Source organism: Coffea eugenioides, unplaced genomic scaffold, assembly GCF_003713205.1.
Source record: "Coffea eugenioides isolate CCC68of unplaced genomic scaffold, Ceug_1.0 ScVebR1_816;HRSCAF=1557, whole genome shotgun sequence".
NCBI lineage: Eukaryota > Viridiplantae > Streptophyta > Magnoliopsida > Gentianales > Rubiaceae > Coffea > Coffea eugenioides.
Window position 1 is genome coordinate 1 of NW_020864689.1, and position 20,348 is coordinate 20,348.

The 20,348-nt window shown below is 36.6% G+C and overlaps 1 protein-coding gene across 1 annotated transcript; it reads right to left on the reverse strand.

Annotated features, from left to right (window-relative positions):
• Positions 1-11,668: 11,668 nt before the first annotated feature.
• Positions 11,669-12,277, reverse strand: LOC113758962. Its single transcript, XM_027301627.1, has one exon. The coding sequence runs from the start codon at positions 12,275-12,277 to the stop codon at positions 11,669-11,671; it is 609 nt and encodes a 202-aa protein (XP_027157428.1).
• Positions 12,278-20,348: the final 8,071 nt, after the last annotated feature.

Sequence of the window (20,348 nt, forward strand, 5' to 3'; positions counted from 1 at the left end):
TTTGAACTCGAAGATTCTGAACTTTGTTTGATCACTCAATAGGGACTTCACCATCGAATCTTTTGTATTTCATTTTTCCCTTTTGCTTTTCCGTTTTCTTTTCTTTGATCTGGTGAGTTTTCCATGGTGAGTAGCGTCAGCCCCCATACTCAAGCAATTCAGAAATACAGCTAAAATTTTCGGCATCAGAAATTTTCTTGACAGGGCCATTGCAAAGAACAGAAGTCAGGACTTTCGATTTTTGTAATGGGGTCAGGTATGGTGTTTTAGAAAAGTTAAGGCTTGAAGGCAGATTTTAAAAATGGTCTGAAGAATCTGAGATCGCATTGTTGCGCCAACCCTATTTTAGGGTTAAATCAGAATTTTGCCCCAGTTTATGCTCAATTGAGGCTTTTTCTCTTTCATTTTCTTTTTCCTTTGATTTTTTTGCATTTCTGCCATTCTTTGAAATTTCACAAAATTTGCCCCAGTTTATTTTTTGAACTGAGGTTCTCTTTCCTTCTTTCGTCTTTTAATTTTGTGGCTTTTCACCTTTTCACTTCTTGAAATTTTCCTTTTCAACTCAAACTTGCCCCAGTGTGGGGTTTGCGATTCTCAGGGGTCGCCAAACGAAATATTTTATTCTGATGGCTCAAAAGGGATAACTAGGGATAGAATGTTTGATTGGAAAAGAAGAGGGCCTGACCTTTGTTCCGTCCCTTACAATAACTCTGAAAGGAAACTTTCGTTAATGCGAAATTTTTTTTTTTTTTGCATGTATCTGAATTACTGACTGAGGAAGACCCTTGTTCATCCATATCTATGAAACATAAGCGGTCCGTGCGGACAAATCTCTTCCTTTTCAAAATTGGAACCCAAGTGGAATCAAATTTCCCAATTTGCGGTTCCCTTTCCCCTTTTCTTTTAGCATTCTCTTCTTTCTTTTTTTTCCAAAATTGAAGCCCAAGTAAAAATCAAATCTCCCCAATCTCCTTCCCCCAATATGGGGTGCGATCATAGGTGCTTTGAAAAGAACCACCAATTTTAGCTCAAACGGGGATGCAAGAGATAAAACAGTGTTTAAGTTGTAGAAATGATGGCCAAAGCATCATTCTTACACTTCATGACAACCAAAGTAACGAAATGGTCATTGAAAATCCATTCCTCTTTTGATATTTGAAAATTTTCCAATGAAGGGTAGTGATCATTAGGGCTTTTATTTGAAACGAAATTTTTCTTTCAAAGGCTCAAATGGGAGAGCAAATGATAAAATGTGTATAGGTAGAGAAAAGAATGCTCGAAGTATCATTCCAAATTTTCAAAACAAACAAGAATAATGCACATTTTTGCTTTCACTTAGATGTGAATTGAATCTGGTTAAACCAATAGGCATTTTTCAAGCAAGGATGGCCCCAATTTGCAATTTATCAATCAATGTGACTGATTTTATTTTGGGGTTAAGTGAAGGTATCTCATTGGGCCTTTTGAGTGATCGCTCATCCTTTTCCTTTCTGACCACTCTTATTGTATAACTCGGATCAGCAATCTAGTGTACACAAGGATTTTTGAAAGCATACACTTGTGAATTTTCAGGTTGGAGGTTGAAAAATCTTAATTTGGTCTTATTTGTCAAAATTCATCATGAAATCTCCAATGAGTAAGAATAAAGAATGAAATGTACATAAATATACACAAAACAAAAATTGTCCAAAAATTTTATTGCTGAAAAAGTTTGAAACAAAATTTCTCATTCAATTATGGTACAAATGAGAAGAGAGAGACTTGTAAAGAGCTCCACATATACACTTTTTGTCTCTTTTCTTTTGGGAACAAAATGTATTAACAAATCAAATATACAAAATCTTCCTTTGGAAAACAATTACAACATCTCTCAGAGGCTTTAGCGTAGAGCTTCCAGATAAATCATTTATGTTTTCGTTGTAGGATCTGCCCAAGAATCAAATAACACTTGCAGTTTTGACACTTTATTAGATCGAAAGTGCCATCAGATATAGAAAAATATTTTCCCTTTATTGAAGTATTTTTATGAATGCAGGGAAGGGGGGAAAACAAAAGAAAAATACCCAGAGTTAGTAATCAAGACTATAAAATTGGTATGCATGTCCTATGGGGGAACCCTTTTTGTGCCAAGGGTAGGCCTAGCATGAAAATACAATCCTCTAGGGTAGGCACCATACCATACCTGATGGATCTGATCAACTCATTGAGTGAGAAATAATTTTGAAAGAATTTGGTCAATTGGAGTGACGAGAGATTTGTCAAAATGAGGTCAACGTCCGAATGGATTGATCACCTTTGATCGATACAAGAACTTGCAAAAACGCATGGGTTTGACCTTGACGAACTTCCTATCGAAGAGATTGGAATTCGTTTTGACAACTTTTCTCAGTGAAGGACGGGTCAAAACTCCAACTGATCAAATGGCTGGATGCAATGGATGTTTTTCTCAAAATCGACTAGGTTTTTCATTTTGAAATTCGACATTGAAACCCTAATTGGTCAAATGAAATTGACAATTTATTAAAAATCGACCGGATTACCCTAAAAAGGGAAACAGGTCAAATGAATTGAATGAAATTTAACTTATCCAAAATTAATCAGATCACCCTAAAAAGGGTAAATTTATCAAATAGATTGAACGACACTTGATTTATTCAAAATCGGCTCGGTTGCCCTAAAAATGGGTAAATTGGCCAAATGAAATGAAATTGAATTGGTGATTTATTCAAAAATCGGCCGAATGACCCTAAAAAGGGTATATCGGTCAAATGAATTGACGATTTATTCAAAATCGACCAGGTAACCCTAAAAAGGGTAAGTTGGTCAAATGAATTGATGATTGAAAATCGACCAGGTGACCCTAAAAAGGGTAAATTGGTCAAATGAATTGACGATTTATTGAAGGAATTGGCAAAATGGATTGGTTGAATTGTCCGGCCATTGGTTATTTCAAAATTATTGAGGTGCATTAGTCTATGACCTTCTAAAAATCAAATTTTGGCCTCAATTTATTTATCGTCTCAATAGAAGGAATCATTTGTGAATTTCTTCAAATCAATGTCCTTTACGCAAGGGATTTTTACCAATTTTTGATAAAATGGCCAAAAAGTGATTATTAGATGCTCATATTCCAAAGATCACTCTATGAAGACGATCGGATCCTACCTTACCTTGTGCAATACCCCTTTGGATGGTACAAAATGTAAACGTGCAAGTCTCTTTGGATTAAGTATCCGAGACACAAGGTGGTTTATTCCTGACACGGGATCCCCTAAATGGCATTCCCTTTCTAGGGTTTATGCATGATGCCATTTTATTAAAGCAGTAAAATATGCAATTCGAAATGATACATGACTTAAAAGGACCTTTTATACGCCAAGGTAGGCTTAAAAATGGCATGGCATTATTAATCTATGAATGCAATATACCAAAATCTTTAAACGTGCAATAACCTATCTACGAGGGTAGGTTCTAAAAGAAGGTCATGCCAGACCTCTTATTTGCTAGGGTTTGTGAATGCAATGGGGATACAAAACCAAGAAAAGTTAGTTCTGCCAGATAAATACACATAACACATTGTAGCAACGAAATCAATACAAAGAAATAAAGCAATAAAAGGGAAAGAGGGGTTGGATCTCTCCCCTCGTGAATCGTGTCCCTAATAGGGTAAGGCAGACTCTACCTTAGGCAATTCTAATATGGATGCATGAGGTTGGGGTTCGCTAATGCATCTAGACTCGACAAGCTCAGGTCCCCGAGCCTTCAGACTTAGAAACCAAGGGTCATCAATCCCAAGGTTCTTTGTCGGTGGCTCGAGCGATTCCCCAAACACCGCTACGCACACATCGTGTCGCGGCTACGTGTTTGAGTGAATCTATCAAAACCTCAATCTTCGACCAAAAGCTAAAGGCTATCAACCAATAGCTTTAAGTGGAAGATTGAGTGACCCATTGGAACATGCTACACACACATCGTGTCGTGATCACATGTCCAAGTGAGTCACCTAATCCTAATAGGGTGGAGTGGCGTGACAAGCCACTAAAGAAAAATAAAAGGGATAAAAGAAGTAAAGCGTATGCTCGTATGCTAGTGCTCGTTTGGAGGGGAAGGGTCAAGAACCAACGCGAGGCTCTAGGGCGACCCATACCTCCCAAAATGCAATGCAAGCGCGAGATAACAAGTAAACATTCATTCAATCAACCAATCACACATACGTGAGTGAGGGAATAGTTGGATACGCGCGCGAGGCAAAAAGGCCCTAAAAATGGAAAATGCAAGCCTAATATCCAAATGCAATGCATAAAAAGGGTAGAAAAAGGAAACGAATGGCTAAGTCAAATGCTTGGACCCACTTAGGAAGTCCCCAGTGGAGTCGCCAACTGTCGCGCCCCACTTTTTGAATGCGAATGTGTTGGTGTGTGTGTGGTGTGAGATGTGAGTGGTGTAATGGAATGTGAACGTGTGTAAATGAAAAGTAAAAGGCCATGGGACTTGATAATGCGACGGTTTGGCCATATAAAGTTCAAAAAGGGTTTTTTGTATCAAAAATGGAGTCGCCACTTGGTATAGGGTTAGGGTGTACCAAGTCACCCAAAAAATGGTTTTTTGTTTTTGAATAAAAAAAGTAAATAAACCCTTTTAAATAACTTTTGGGTCTACGTAACCAAAAAGAGGGATCGGGGGTCACATTTGACGAAGGGGAAGGCAAGGATAAAAAATCCAAGGCACCCCTTCGACCTAGCCAAGGCTAGTTACGTGACTTAAACCAATTTTCCCTAATTTTTCTACCCAAGGTATGTATCGCGTGTTGGATATGTCTATATGAATGCAAAACCCTAGACCTAGGGGTATTGGGGGAAATTTCTCTTCAAAGGTTGAGTGGTGCCAATCACATTAATTGTGAAGCCCAATAATGATCCTTTGGAGAGGTCACACGTAATCCTAAATGACGTAAAAATGAATGGGGTGCATGTCATGTGAAAATGTAAGTTTATGTGAAGTGAGAAAAGTGGAGGTGTGCAAATGTATTTACAAGGTAAGGTGAGTAAAGAATGATAATGTGAAAATAATATAAAGTGCATGTGTGCGAGTGATATGGTATAGAGTGTGAGTAGTTAAATGAAAACGTGTAAAAGTAGTGTGAAGTGAGAATGTGGAAAAAGGGTTAGAATATAAAGTAAGTGTATGTGATAGTGAATGAATAGAATGCATGAATCCTATAGGAATGCATCAAGACGGGAACGGGGAGTCCTAACTTTGTGACTTAATCTTCCCTTTGATTAGAAGGCAAAACTAGCATGCTAAGGCTATCGAGTAGCCACACTCGCTCGTTTCCCTTATCGAAAGGGGACTCTCAAGCAAATGAGCCCTATAACTAGTATGAGATGCAAAACCTAAAAATGAGGGGAAAAAGGGGTTCGAGGAGCATGCCAATGATAAAACTAAGAAAAATGCATGACATGTAGTGAACATGCAAATATGCACTAACAAAAGGGGATGGCCTATTGGGTCTAGCGTTGGACTAGCCCTTTCTATGAATTCCTAATGAAATAATGAGCCACAACTAGCATTGGACTAGTGTGGTGATGTACATTCATCCATCACATTCATTCATGGCTATGGAAAGCGATTAGACATGCCAAACACCCATAAACACATAGCACATAACAATTAGCATGCTCGACTAGATGCAAGAACCTAATAAAGCAAATTAACACATAGCAACAAAAGCAAGCAATCAAGCTAATGAACCTATTACATTTGCTAGCTAGGCACATGTCTTCAATAGGTCTTCATCGAATGCTCCTCCAAGCCCTATCTATTACAAGCCAAGAGGTGTACACATACCCCATAATGAATAACTTAAATAAAAAGCAAAAGTAAATGAAATAAATGAAAGGAATTAAAGAAAGGCAAGGAAAGCAACGTAGACATGCAATTCACACTTAACACGTTGGATCACATAGGAGAAATGAAAATCAAGGAGATAGAGGTTACCTCCCTTGCAATTGGGCCCCAATGAAGTGAAATCACTTATTTATCCTCCAAAATAAAAGAAATGGTCAAGGTACCAATTTATTTGGGAAAATTAAAGGAAATAGGCAATCACAAGCTCACTAATCGTAAAGTCCCTAAAGTCATGATTTAAGCGCAATTGAAACAAAGCATGGTAGTCAATTGAAGCAAACAAACAATGAAGTTGCACAAATTAAAATTACCAAGGACCAAATTGATGAAATTATTTATTTGATTGGGTCCTAGTGGAACAAGGAGAGACTTAGGGGGTCAAAGTGTAATATTTCAGAAAGCTTTCATGCATGCATACGTAAAAAGGCTTCAAAATCTGCAACTAAAAGAATGAAATCTGCTGATTTTTGCTTCTAAGTTTGCGGCAATTTTCCAGCTACAATTCTATCCAGCTCATCATGCAAAACAGATTTATCCAACACCAAAATTCTGCCTATCCATCATCCACTAATCATGCAACTTCATGACATGACTGAATCAAGAAAGAGAGTTGATCATCAAGGATAAAAGAAACATACAGCAAAACAGCAATAGAAAAAGGAAAAGAAATGCCGCAGGCTTTCTGCCACAAAACATTCGGCAGCTGATGCAATTTTTCTGAAATTTATCGATGCAACTTTTCCATCCAAACACAGCTAAAACCTTAAACAAACGTTTCCACTTTGATCTTAACAACAATGATCACCAAACTCAACATCCAAACAAGCCAAAGACATGGGAGGAAATCATACAAACATTGGAAATACTTCATGCAAGACCACGGATGAACTGGTTGCAATCAAACAAACTTGCTGCACTCTCTGTTTACAAATGCCTATTTCTTAATCCCAACTTGGATTATATATTTTCAAAAACCAAACCTGCAATTTTAGGCTAAGCAAAACATATAATCACCACCATCAAAACAAGCAGAAGACTTAGGAAAAGATCATGCCAAAATTCTGGAAAATGTACAAGAAAAGTTCAGCAATTCGGTTGTTCATTTTTCCAGCAAAGTATTGGAACATGCTTCAAGTATTTCAGACCCCAGAAAATGCAAACCCAACACCTCTTTCCAACATAAGATCAACCAGCAAATTGGATGGCCGAAGTTTGGTGAGCAGTTGTAGAAAAACAACGGCAAAAAGGATGCAAAAGTTCTCGTTCTGCTCACAATGGCCATCTCGCGGTGGCGGAGTTGCAGGCGCCAATGGTTTCAATGATTGCTGGCTCCGCTTGCTCCAACAAGATTGCCGAGTATCAACTTGGCTTCACTGCTTTGGAGTTGAAGCTTCTGCCTGGGCTTGATGGAGTCAGCGACAGTAGTACGAGAGCAGCAACAGCAACGGCAGCGCCACCAACTTCTTCCTGCCCGAAGCTTCTCTCTTTTAGTTTTTCATTTTTGTCCAGATTTCCCAGGTCCTCAACTCAGCCCCGCCGTTTCTCTTCCTCAGCTCTTTCCTTGCCTAGTCAAAACCTTTCTTTCGGTCCAGCCTCCTCTTCTTCTCACCCTAGCTACCACTCGCTTCTCAGCCTCCCTTTTCCGTAGCTTTCTGCGTTTTTCTCTTAAGCTTTTTTTAAGATTTTGCAGCCGCCACTCTCACCCCCTCCTGGTTTTCCTTTTGCCGTTCCTTCTCTCAGCCCGTAGCCACCTTTTGCTCAGCCCTTTTTCTTTCTCCTCCTCTGCCGCTCCTCTCTATCTCTTCTTTTTCCAGCCGTCCACTCACTCAAAACCTCCTCTCAACCTCTCTTCCTCTCGGTTTTTCCTCAGAAACTCTCCGTAGCCTTTCTCTGTTCTTTTGTTGCTTTCTAAAACTCTCCCCCTTTCTCCCCTTGCGGCTACCCTCAAATGCAAAACACCTTCTCCCAACCCTTCATCCTACGGCCTCCCTTTGCTGCTTCTTTTTCTTTTCATTTCAATCCCTACACCTTGCATAGAAGCTTCCTCTATTAGCCAGGTGTCTGGCCACCTGGAAACACCAGCCCTCTTCCTCTAAAAATTGCAGCCAAAGGGCTGCCCGAGCCCTTTCTTGCAAGCTGCGCAAATACGCAGCTTGCATGTCACGACGCCCCTTTTTTTTTTTTAAAGTAATTTAACACAAATGATAATAAAAATAAATGACAAAAATAAATTAATTAACATTGGGTAAAATAAATAAACTAGAAGCAACAAAGTGCAATTTCCATTTTTCTTTTTTCATTTTCCATTTTTCATTGTTTTTCTTCTTTTTTTCTTTTTTCAAAATGAACCAAATAAAAGATAAATTAAGTAGAAATGACTAAAATAAATAAATAAAGCTGAATAAAGCAAAATTTCTATTTGTTCCATTTTTTTTTCAAGAAACTCTATGCTAAAACTTAAAAACAAAAACTAGAAACTAAAAACTAAAAAACGAACACGACAAATAAACTAAAAATGAAATTACACCAAAATTTTGGTGTCTACAGTTGTGATTTGTATTTAATTTTTTAAGAGTAACAGGATGTAAATATTATTTAAATTAATGGAATGTAAATCATTTTTTAAGAGTTGAGATAAATTAATAATTTGAAATAATTTCGATGTGTTTATTTTTATATTGTTAAATATAAGTGGAAGTAGAATAAAGAAAATTTAGAGAATAGATAATTGCTATGTGTAAGAAGCTGTAGTGGACATGTTTAATTATGATTGTTGGATAAAGTTTCTGCTGATGAGTTGCAGATGATAATTGTTTTCATTGAGCATGGTGAACAAGATGACACTTCCTTCATGTAAGAAGTGTTTTTGTGTAAATATTGGCCAACCTTCTGTTATTTCTATTCCTTCTAGCTGAAAGATCCATCGAGTTTTAGCATGATAGCAATTGATGACTCCTATGTTGTCTGTTTGTATATGCGATGGTATATCACCAATGAGTACTTGAGATAAAAAATAGGGAAAAAATGTAGTTGCATTATGAAATGAGAGTAGCATGGTAGTGTATGAATTACATTGATTGGAATGTAATTTGTATGAAACTCACAAAAAATTCAAAATCGTGTGTTAGATAATGGAAGAGTTTAGTATTAGAAAAACTAAAAGAAAAGAAATATAGTGAAGAATATAAATTCATAAATATAATATATACAAATTAAGGATTTTTAACAATTTGAAATTATAAATTTAGAATCATATATTTGTATTTATTGATCAAATAATTGTTTTTTGAATCAATAAATATTGGATTGATTTATTTTTAAGTTTATATATATTAGATACATGTCAAGTACATATGATTTTCATTCATTTGTATTAATACGAAATAGCATAATCAATTTATATATTTGACTGGATACACATAGAATTTGTATTCATTTGCATATATTAGATGCACGTAGGATTTTTAGTGATTTGTATATTTTTTTATATTTAATATTTTTGCTAATATATACATTTTGGAGAAAACTAATTAAATTTATATACATTAGATACATGTTAAGTACATATGATTTTCATTGATTTGAATTAATACGAAACAGCATAATTGATTTATATATACTGATTGGATACACAAAGAATTTTTATCCATTTGCATATATTAGATGTACGTAGGATTTTTAGGAATTTGCATTTTTTTCATATTTAATATTTTTGCTAATATATATTTTGGAGAAAATTAATAAATAAGCAACAAAATAAAAAAAGCTATTTTATGTATTATATGTGCATAGCATTTTTAGCGATTTGTGTATTTTTTTAATAGTTAATATTTTTGTCAATATACACACTTTCGACAAAATTAATAAATAAGCGAGTTAATAAATAAGCAGATAAATATAAAGAAGGAGAGAAAATTATAAATATAGAAATAGTCTTGAAATTATAATTATTTGATATAAATAACACTTATTATATGTTAATACAAGGCAATATTATTAATTTATATATATTAGATATAGGCTAAACACATATAATTTTCATTGATCTGTATTAATACAAAACAGCATAATCGATTTATATATATTGATTAGATACATATAGAATTTTTATTCGTTAGTATGTATTAGATATACAAAGGATTTTTACTGACCTGCGTAGTTTTTTGATATTTAATATTTTTTTCAATACACACACTTTTGACAAAGTTAATAAATAAGTGAGTTAAAAAATAAGCGGATAAATATAAAGAAGGACGGAAAATTATAAACATAGAAATAGTGTCGAAATTATAATTATTTCACATAAATAACACTTATTATATGTTAATACAAAGTAGTATTATAAATTATATATATTAGATGCATGCCAATCATATATGATTTTCATTGATCTGCATTAATACAAAACACCATAATCGATTTATATATATTGATTAGATACATATAGAATTTTTATTCATTTGTATGTATTAGATATACATAGGATTTTTAGCGACTTGCATATTTTTTTTATATTTAATATGTTTGTGTATATAGCAACCTGCATATTTTTTTTATATTTAATACGAAACAGCATAATTGATTTATATATACTGATTGGATACACAAAGAATTTTTATTCATTTGCATATATTAGATGTACGTAGGATTTTTAAGAATTTGTATTTTTTATATTTAATATTTTTGCTAATATATATTTGGAGAAAATAATAAATAAGCGAATAAACATAAAAAGAATGCTATTTTATGTATTAGATGTGCATAGCATTTTTAGTGATTTGCGTATTTTTTAATAGTTAATATTTTTGTCAATATACACATTTCAACAAAATTAATTAATAAGCGAGTTAATAAATAAGCGGATAAATATAAAGAAGGAGAGAAAATTATAAATATAGAAATAGTCTCGAAATTATAATTATTTGATATAAATAACACTTATTATATGTTAATACAAGGCAGTATTATTAATTTATATATATTAGATATAGGTTAAACATATATAATTTTCATTGATCTGCATTAATACAAAATAGCATAATCGATTTTTATATATTGATTAGATACATATAGAATTTTTATTCGTTAGTATGTATTAGATATACATAGGATTTTCAATTAGAACGACTTTAATTATCCACTCACTTGATTTATTTGTCAAACTATTCACAGGAGTGCATTTGTCATCCATGCCTGCAATATAGAACATCAAAAGTATATTAATATGGATGGAATGATGCAAATATATAAGATGCTGAATATAAGCACTTTTAATTGAAAACTTTTAAGTTCAGTACTTAATCTTCAGCTGCAGCTGCTAAAATTTCTTGATACACTACATTTCGAGTACAATTACTGGACAAAGAATCAGAAGCAATGCGTCTGAGTAAAATTTTAACATCATTAGCAATTCTGGCCCTTGATAATGCAACATATAATTGGCCATGTGAAAATACTGGTTCTTTCAAATATAATCCTACAAAATCAAGTGTTTGTCTCTGTGATTTATTAATTGTCATGGCAAAACATAATGAAATTGGGAATTGAGTACGCTTGAAAGGTATTGGATATGACTCATCATTAGAACTGTGCAATGGAATGCGAGGAATGAAAACCTGTTTACCAGAATGAATTCCAACCGAAATTTGTGCATGTATGATGTTTTTGTTAAAATTTAAGCATATCATGGGGGGTTCCATTGCATAGTCCTTTGCTGGATTCAGATTTCTTAGGAGAATAACTGGGCAATTTGGTTTCAAAATCAACAAATGTGGAGGTAATCCAGGGGGTGGATAGTATTTAAGAAGTCACCGTGATCAGCTTGTTTTGTTGGATTTATTGTCTTATCGAAGCTGATATATTTGATTTCTTCTCCAGGGAACTTCTGAATCAAAATTTGATTGATTTCGTGCACAATATCATTTGTTGTACTGAGAATGGCTCTGTTAATGAGAGTTGAATTCTGAGGGCAAAAGCTAGATAGAGATGGATAAACAGTGTCTATCAGAGTGTGCAAGGATTGCTGATCATCATTAATGAAAGAGACAATCATAGAAGAAGGCAATTGTATCTTGTCATTTGCAATGGTTGCTTGTGTGCCATTTCCAATATTGAGCAGAAAATCTGAGAATGATGGATCGAGAAATGCTCTCATATTTTCAGTCAATCGAATCTTTTGGAGGTGTGGCCAAATATATGAGTTGATGAGAGATGCAGAAATGTAATCTTCTCTTTGACCTTTGTGGACGATTGGTAAAGTCTGTCGAAAATTTCCACCGAAAACAATGAGTTTTCCACCAAATATTTGATCAGAATTCAGCAAATCTCTAAGTACTCTGTCAAAGGATTCAATTGCATATTTTTTTGCCATTGTTGCTTTATCCCATATTATTAATGATAATGTAGGTTATAATTTTAGAGAAAAGTTTTTTTTTTAAATTTTGGTTTTTAGTTGTATATTTTTGAATTTTTTAGTTTTTGAAATATTATTGAAGTAATATTTTTGGAATAGAGTAAATGGAAGGTAATGGAAAGTGGTACAATTAATTTGTATTTATTAGATAGTTATGAATTTTTTGTTGATAAGTATTTTATGGCGGTTGTATTTGTGTTATGCTATTTAATTTAAAAATGGAAGAAGTTTAAGTTGATAATTGGGTTATTAACGAATATTATTGAAGGAGTATTTTTGAAATAGAGAGGAATTATGTTATATTTTGAAAAATAATTGGTTGCAGTAAAATATATTTTGGAAAAAGTGGAGATATGTAAAATGGGTGATAAATAGGATATAAAAATATATTTATATGTTTTTGTAGTCAAAATATTTTTGTGTTTGTATTATAGAATTAAAGTTGTGTTTCTAGAGAGTAAATATTTTTGTTAATATATATATTGTGAGGACTCGTAAAAACTATTATTTTAAGCCTAATTTATGGCTTAATAAATTATTTAATTGGATTTTTACCACGAGGAATATTTTCTAGTCTCATTAGACCTAAGTACATGGTATCATAGTTTCGTTATATTTTTAAAGTGTCTCGTTTCAAAAATTATTTTCTTAGGAGCTTGTTTAGAGAAAATGTGAAAATACGTTTGGAGAATTTTGCCAATTAGGAGTACAATTAGCCCGGAAATTTGGGACATGTACAACGGTTTTAAAATAGGTAATTTTAGATTTAAGTACTTAAGTGATAGTTAATAGTATTATCGTTACAAGAATTTCTCGGAGGTTTCGCGTTATAACGCTAAAATTGACGGTACGCGTTTTCACACGCGCGGCTTTATTTGAGGCACTTTAGACCCTTATTTCGAGACAATTAAGAGTGAATAATATTTATATGAATATAAGTACATTAGAGGTTTAGTGCACTAGTGAACCAAACACGAAAGAAATCGAGCCCTAATGAGGGTTGACTTTGGAGTGAATTTTCACCACTCATTTTAATCTTCCCTTGGAAGCTAGAATTGATCATATTTCACTCTCTCTTCTCTCCCAAAGTGCCGACCAGCCCACCTCTCTCTCTCACTCCATTATTTCAAAATTTTCTTCACCAAATCAACCACAAAACTTCAATCAATCTTCACCAAACTTGAAGACCATCTAGCAAACTACTTGGAGATTGGATCTAGCTAACTAAAGGGCTGCAATTCACGGTTTCTTGGAGCCTCTTGAGGACCGAAAATTTCTGATCTAAAGCACTAAGGAGGTATAACATCATCCTACACCTTAAACTTGGATTATGATGGTAGAAATACATCTTTAAGCTATTGCATGTGTATGGATGGCTCGGTATTGTTGGAAAATTTGAAAGTGGGCTCTATGAATTCCCACACTTGGGTTGTTGCTGATTAGAGGTTTAATGTTGGATTTAATGGTAGTTTAGTGGTTAAAATGATGGATTTATGGAGTATTATTGTTGGAAACTCAAAGTTGAGGTAATGACAAGAAATTTCCGAAACTGCCCCTGTTTTGTTCGGCCATGATAAGGCCAATTTTTGGTGATTTATTGGCGTAAACCTGATGTTTATATGTTATGTTAGATGTGTAAAAAATTTCATTGGAAAACATTAACGTTTAGATGGGCAAATGAATTTATTCGTGAACTAGGCAAGCTGGAAAACTATTTTCGGATAACCCTGTCCAGCGGTAGCATTTTGACCATAACTTTGTCCTCTGACTTCGAAATTGAGTGCCGTCAGTGGCATTCGAAACTAAACATCCATACCTTTCCAACGGTATAAAATACGTATTCTGATTCCATGTGTAGGAGCCGAACCATTCGTTTTAAGATAGCTGTCCTGTCTCTCGGATCTGCTGGAATGATTTGTCGAGGCAGCAACTTGAGGCTCAATTTCGAGCTGGTTGCTTGCCAAATTTCAGAACGTTTCCTTCTGTGAACTTCTAGCCCTATGAATTTATTTTCTAATGCCATAAACCATGCTCAATTCCGAGTTAGGTCGACTGAGTTGTGATCAAAACAATAACACTGCTCTGTTTTGGAAAAACCTACTTTTGGACAGATTTGGAATAAGACTTGTTGTGGTCTTATTAAATGAAATTCATGGTGTTAAACACCTACCAAATGCACCCTGAACGTTCCTTAGACTTTTCTTTCACATATGAACCATGATTGAAGGATTTTCTTAGCCAAACGATTGGATTTGGAAAGAAAAGGATTAAAGGCAGATTGCCTTAAGAATTTTTCCGAACTTTAGTTGGTTCGTTGACTACCTTCCCGAAGTTATTTTTCTGTGAAACTTGATAGAGAGATACTCTTTATATAAGAGTAAAATACTGCCAATTTTGGTACCAATCCAAGTTCGTTTCGATACCTAATTAAATTTCTACTGTTGGAGGTTCAAATCTGGAAATTCTTCTCCAGTCTTGAATTTTCCCCAACTTTGAGCTACCGTATCTCGGTACTCGAAACTCCGATTCTTGATCCGCTTGCTTTGGTATAAACCTCACTTGCAACTATAATTGAGTTACAAATTCCAGAGGCCGGTTCGCAACGTGTGAATCGTACTGAATTTTCAAAGTTGGTCACAATCCAACTTAATTCTGCCTTGTAAACCGAGTCTGTACCTTCAAGCTCATTTTTGAGCACTTTCCACTTCGATTCATGAAAAAGGGTCTTCTAGGAACTTATAGTACTTTCTAAGAGGTTTCCAACGGTATAAAGTTTTCCAATTCTTGACTTGTGCCGAGTGAGTTACGATTTTTCAAAGATTCATAATAAAACTGAAATTTTCCAATTTCAAGGAAATAGAATTTTTCAAGAACTCTTTATTCTTTTGATATTATCTAAACGTTTTATCCCCGATTTCCTAGATAAAGGCTTAAATACTTTTGAACGTTATCAAACCCCACTCGAACCTCGATTTACGAGTAATTGAGGTTCATTTTCACGGAATTCACTCGATTAATGCTAGTGAACGAATTATTCCTCGATATTTGGGATATGAATGATAATTCACTACTATTTGCTCAGGCGCACACGAGGACCTTTAAGAGGATTCCCCGGTGGACGCTTGAACTTCCCTTGACCTTACTTACACCTAATACTTGGTGAGTGTCAGGTGTATGTAAACTTGTTACATGTTTAATTATTATTTATGATTGGAAATCTTGAAAGTGGAGTCGAGTGTGTACTTTACCACACTCGTTCTCATTAGAAATGAAATTTTAATGATTGAAATGCATTGAATGAATGATTGAAATGCATTGAATGAATGATTGAAATGCATTGAATGAATGAAATGTATTGGTATGCTAGCTGCATACGTCGTTGGAGTGAATCTCCTCGACACACAAGTGCTTGGGGACGTCCAAATCTCATTGGCCGACCTTGGACTCGAGCCGGCATGGGCTTGGTCGGGAACCTTGGCGAGCCATGAGATGAATAAGCTTGACTTAATGAGAGGTTTTGCTTGGCATACTCGAGTAGTATCGCCACAAACAAATGACAGGCGGGCCCGATACAGGGGTATGTAAGGTGAAAGGGGACAGGTTAAGTGGAGTTCTACGGACTAAACCTACCCGATTGACGGAGTGTCAATTCGTGGAGGTTATTGAATGTGCAAGTGGAATATAGCTCCTGAGAGCTCCAGTATCCTTGAATTGTTTCTGGTTATATTTCCAGTAAATTGTTAATTACTAAAATATGATTGCTTGACTTGTAAATTGAGATTGTTATTTGAGCAATGTGCTTGCATGTGTGTTCTTGGCCTCACGAGCATTTTGCTCACCCTGTAGATTTGTTTTCCTTAACAGGACTGGATCCGGGGACGTATTAGAGAAACCCTCCTGATGTACTTTTGTTTAGGGTTTCTATCATCATTTTGACTATGCCTCTTGGTTTTGGGTTGTACTTTTGTAATTGGAATGTAGTACTTGGGCATGAGGTAAACTTGGGTTTAAAGTTGTATTTTGAACACCCGATGTACGGGTTGGATAATGGATGACCATGGTTAACTTGAACGCTTCCGCATCATTGTATTTATGTTATTGTACTTATGACATTTAGATTAGTAATAAGCTTGAATGTTTTGCGTGAGTCCTGGCGAGAGCTGGGCAGGCGTCCCGCAGATACCCTTTGGTTCGCCTTAGGGAGAAGTGGGGGCGTCACAGTTGGTATCAGAGCGCTAGGTTAGCGCTAGGTTAGAGATCTATATGGGAGACATATTGGATACTCTACCCTTAAGACCTGAGACCGGATAATTAAGTTATACTTTAAAGGGTATTTGGGACATACTAGTGATCGGGCTAGGCATGCATAAACGACATTCGAACTTGATAGTGATTTAAATTTCTAACCCGAAAAGTGCTATTATTTTGCAGGGATGGAAAACGGAAATGGAGTTCCGGCAGCTAACAGGGATGGCCATGCGAATGGTCATGTAGTGCCTCCTAGGCCTATCTATTACCGAGCTTTAGTTGGGAAAGCTCGTGTACGCTACTCGCCTGATCCTCGATACCCCCGGTGTGCTTGTAGGGTGACTTTTGCTTACCCAAACCATGTTGTACTGGCCTTGGACGACGAGCGTCGTCAGTTGGTGACTGCCAACTTGGACTTACAGGCTGAGGTGGACGAGCTTCGACAGATGGTGAGCGCTCAGGGCGAGAGGGTCGCCGAGCTTGAGGAGGTGATTGAGGGCGAGGTGGCCACATCTGCTGTGGTTAATGAGGAGCTCCGGAGCACTAGGGCTCAGCTTACTAGGCTGAGAGAGGAGGTCCGTAGTCGGGCTTCCGATATTGTAGCTAATGCCACTAGGCTAGTGGACGAGGCGATGGGTGGAGCTCAGGACTCTGAAGAGGATCCGGAGGAGGATCCTGAGGAGGAGGTTCCTCCTGATAGTCCTACTGTGAATTAGGTCAAGGCAGTTTGACCACTCTTTTGACTCTTTTGACTAGTATAGCTAGAATTAGCTGGGGTGATGCTAAGTGCTGAGGCCATTGTATTTTGCATGACTGTGTGGCTTATTTTGAAGCACTTGCTCTTACTTTAGTCTTCTGTGGCACCTGTGTGCTATATTTTTGTGACTACCCCATGACATGCTAATTGTATGAACTTGATATGCTAATGAATGTAAATTATTGTTAATTCCAATATTTTCTTGATCGGTTCCTGTTCTTTACTTTGCACCGCATAATTTATTTATTTATTTCTTGCATTAGGCATGCCTAAGTTATGGAAGGACTAAGAAGGGGTCGAGGCCGTGGTCGAGGCCGTGGGCGAGGGACTAGACCAGCCCAACCTCAGGGGAATAACCAGGGATCGGCAACTGGACCGACCCAGGGCCAGGAAAATATAGAGGGTAATCAAGTGGCTACTGCCATTAACAGGATGATTGATATCCTAGAGCGCTTAGCCGATAGACAAGGACCTGGACCGTTCAACCAGCCTGGGGGTCAGGAAAGAGGAGAGGATAGAGCCCTAGAGAGGTTCCTAAAGTTTAACCCGCCTAAGTTCCTTGGCGAACCTGATCCTGAGGTAGCGGAAAATTGGTTAGAAAGGATGACCAACATATTCGCTGCTTTAGATTACACTGAGGATAGGCGAGTGAACTTCGCTGCTTTCCAATTTGAGGGAGTAGCCCGTGCTTGGTGGGATCTAATAAAAGGAAAATGGGAGAGGGCTCAAACCCCTTGGACTTGGGAGAATTTCACAAGGGAATTTAATGAAAAGTTTCTTCCGCCCTTAATCCAAGAGAAGAGGGAGGATGAATTTATTAAGTTGAAACAAGGAACCCTTACCGTAGCAGAATACGAGGGAAAATTCACTAAGTTTTCCAAGTATGCCCCTGAGCTAGTGGTCAATGAACGAAAGAGGATTAGACGGTTTATTCAGGGACTTAATGTGGAGATACAAGAGGGCTTGGCTGCAGCCCAAATCTCTACATTCACGGAGGCACTAGAGAAAGCTCAGAGGGTAGAAAATGCAAGGATGCAAGTGAGAGACTTCCACAGTAGAAAAAGAAACTTTCCTAGCCATACCTCTGGTCAAGCAAGTAAGAGTGCACAACCTTCCAAGATGGGAAGAGGAGTAGAAGGAGTGAAGTCTGTTGGAGCTTCTAGGGGAGCTCTAACTAGAGGGGGCCGTAGTGGGACAACTCAAGTTAGGGGAGCACTTCATACTGGATCGGCTGTGACTCCTCAAGTTACATGTGGATACTGCGGTAAATCCAACCATTCTGAGAACGATTGCTGGAGAAAGTCGGGGAAATGTTTATTTTGTGGTAGTACTGAACATCAAGTCGCCAATTGTCCAAAATCACCAAAGACAGGGGGAAATGCTCAAAGGCCAGAAAAGTCAATTTCTAAGCAGACCAGTGCCGGAGGGAGCCGACCGAAAGTACCGGCCAGGGTTTATGCACTGGATTATCAACAAGTTCTTGAGGCAACTGAGGTGGTAGAAGGTACAATCCCAATCTTTCACCATTTAGTTAGGGTTTTAATTGATCTGGGTGCAACTCATTCCTTTGTAAATCCTAACTTCATGAATGGAATAGACTTGAAGCCAATTAAGGTACCCTATGACATGGAGGTTAAAACACCTACTGGAGACAAAAGCTTAATTGCTAATCTGGAGTATAGGAATAGTGAAATCTATGTAGGGGAACGAAAATTATGGGCCGATTTGATCGGTTTGACGATTAAGGGATACGATGTAATCTTGGGAATGGATTGGTTAGCCCGTTATAATGCTCAGTTAAACTGTAGGACGAAGATTGTAGAGTTGCGTATTCCAGGAGAAGCAACCCTGAAACTGGATGTAAGGGGTAGATTAGCTTCGTCTGCACTTATTTCAGGAATTCGGGCTAGAAAATTATTAAGTAAAGGAGCTCAAGGGTATTTGGCTTTTCTTATTAACACTCCTAGTGATAAGGTGAATTTGGAAGACACACCGGTAGTAAAGGATTTTCCAGATGTTTTTCCTGAAGAATTGGAGTCTCTATCCCCGGAACGGGAAATAGTTTTTAAGATCGATGTGATTCCGGGAGTGGCACCTATTTCTAGAACACCATATCGGATGGCTCCAGCGGAATTGAAAGAGTTGAAATTACAACTGCAAGACCTGTTGGAAAGGAGATTTATAAAAGAGAGTGATTCTCCGTGGGGAGCCCCAGTTTTATTTGTTAAGAAAAAGGATGGGAGTTTGAGATTGTGTATAGACTATAGAGGTTTGAATGACATCACCATTAAGAATAAATACCCACTGCCCCACATTGACGAGTTGTTTGACCAATTGCAAAGAGCTGTAGTATTCTCGAAATTGGATTTGAAACAGGGTTATTACCAGTTGAGGATTTTGGAGAAGGACATACCCAAGACTGCTTTTAACTCGAGATATGGGCATTTTGAGTTTGCCGTGATGCCATTTGGGTTAACAAATGCTCCTGCTGCTTTTATGGATTTAATGCATAGGGTTTTTAAGCCCTATTTGGACCAATTTGTAGTAGTGTTCATTGATGATATTTTGGTGTATTCTAAGAATGTGGAGGATCATGAGAAGCATTTGAGGATTGTTTTGCAAACTTTAAGGAAACATCAACTATATGCTAAATTTAGTAAGTGTGAGTTCTGGTTAAAAGAAGTGACTTTCTTGGGACACATAATTTCTGAGAATGGATTAAAGTGGATCCAGCTAAAGTTGAAGCTGTTTCGAAATGGAAACGACCGGAAAACCCTACCGAGGTTCGGAGTTTTATTGGATTAGCAGGGTATTACCAGAGATTCATTCAAGATTTTTCGAAAATTGCTGGACCCATGACTGAATTGACCAAGAAAAATGGGAAGTTTATATGGAATCCTAAGTGTGAGGAAAGTTTTTAGGAATTGAAGGGACGGCTGACAAGGGCACCTGTGTTAGCTTTGCCAAACGGAAAGGATAGTTTTGTGGTTTACACAGATGCTTCTAAGGAAGGATTGGGATGTG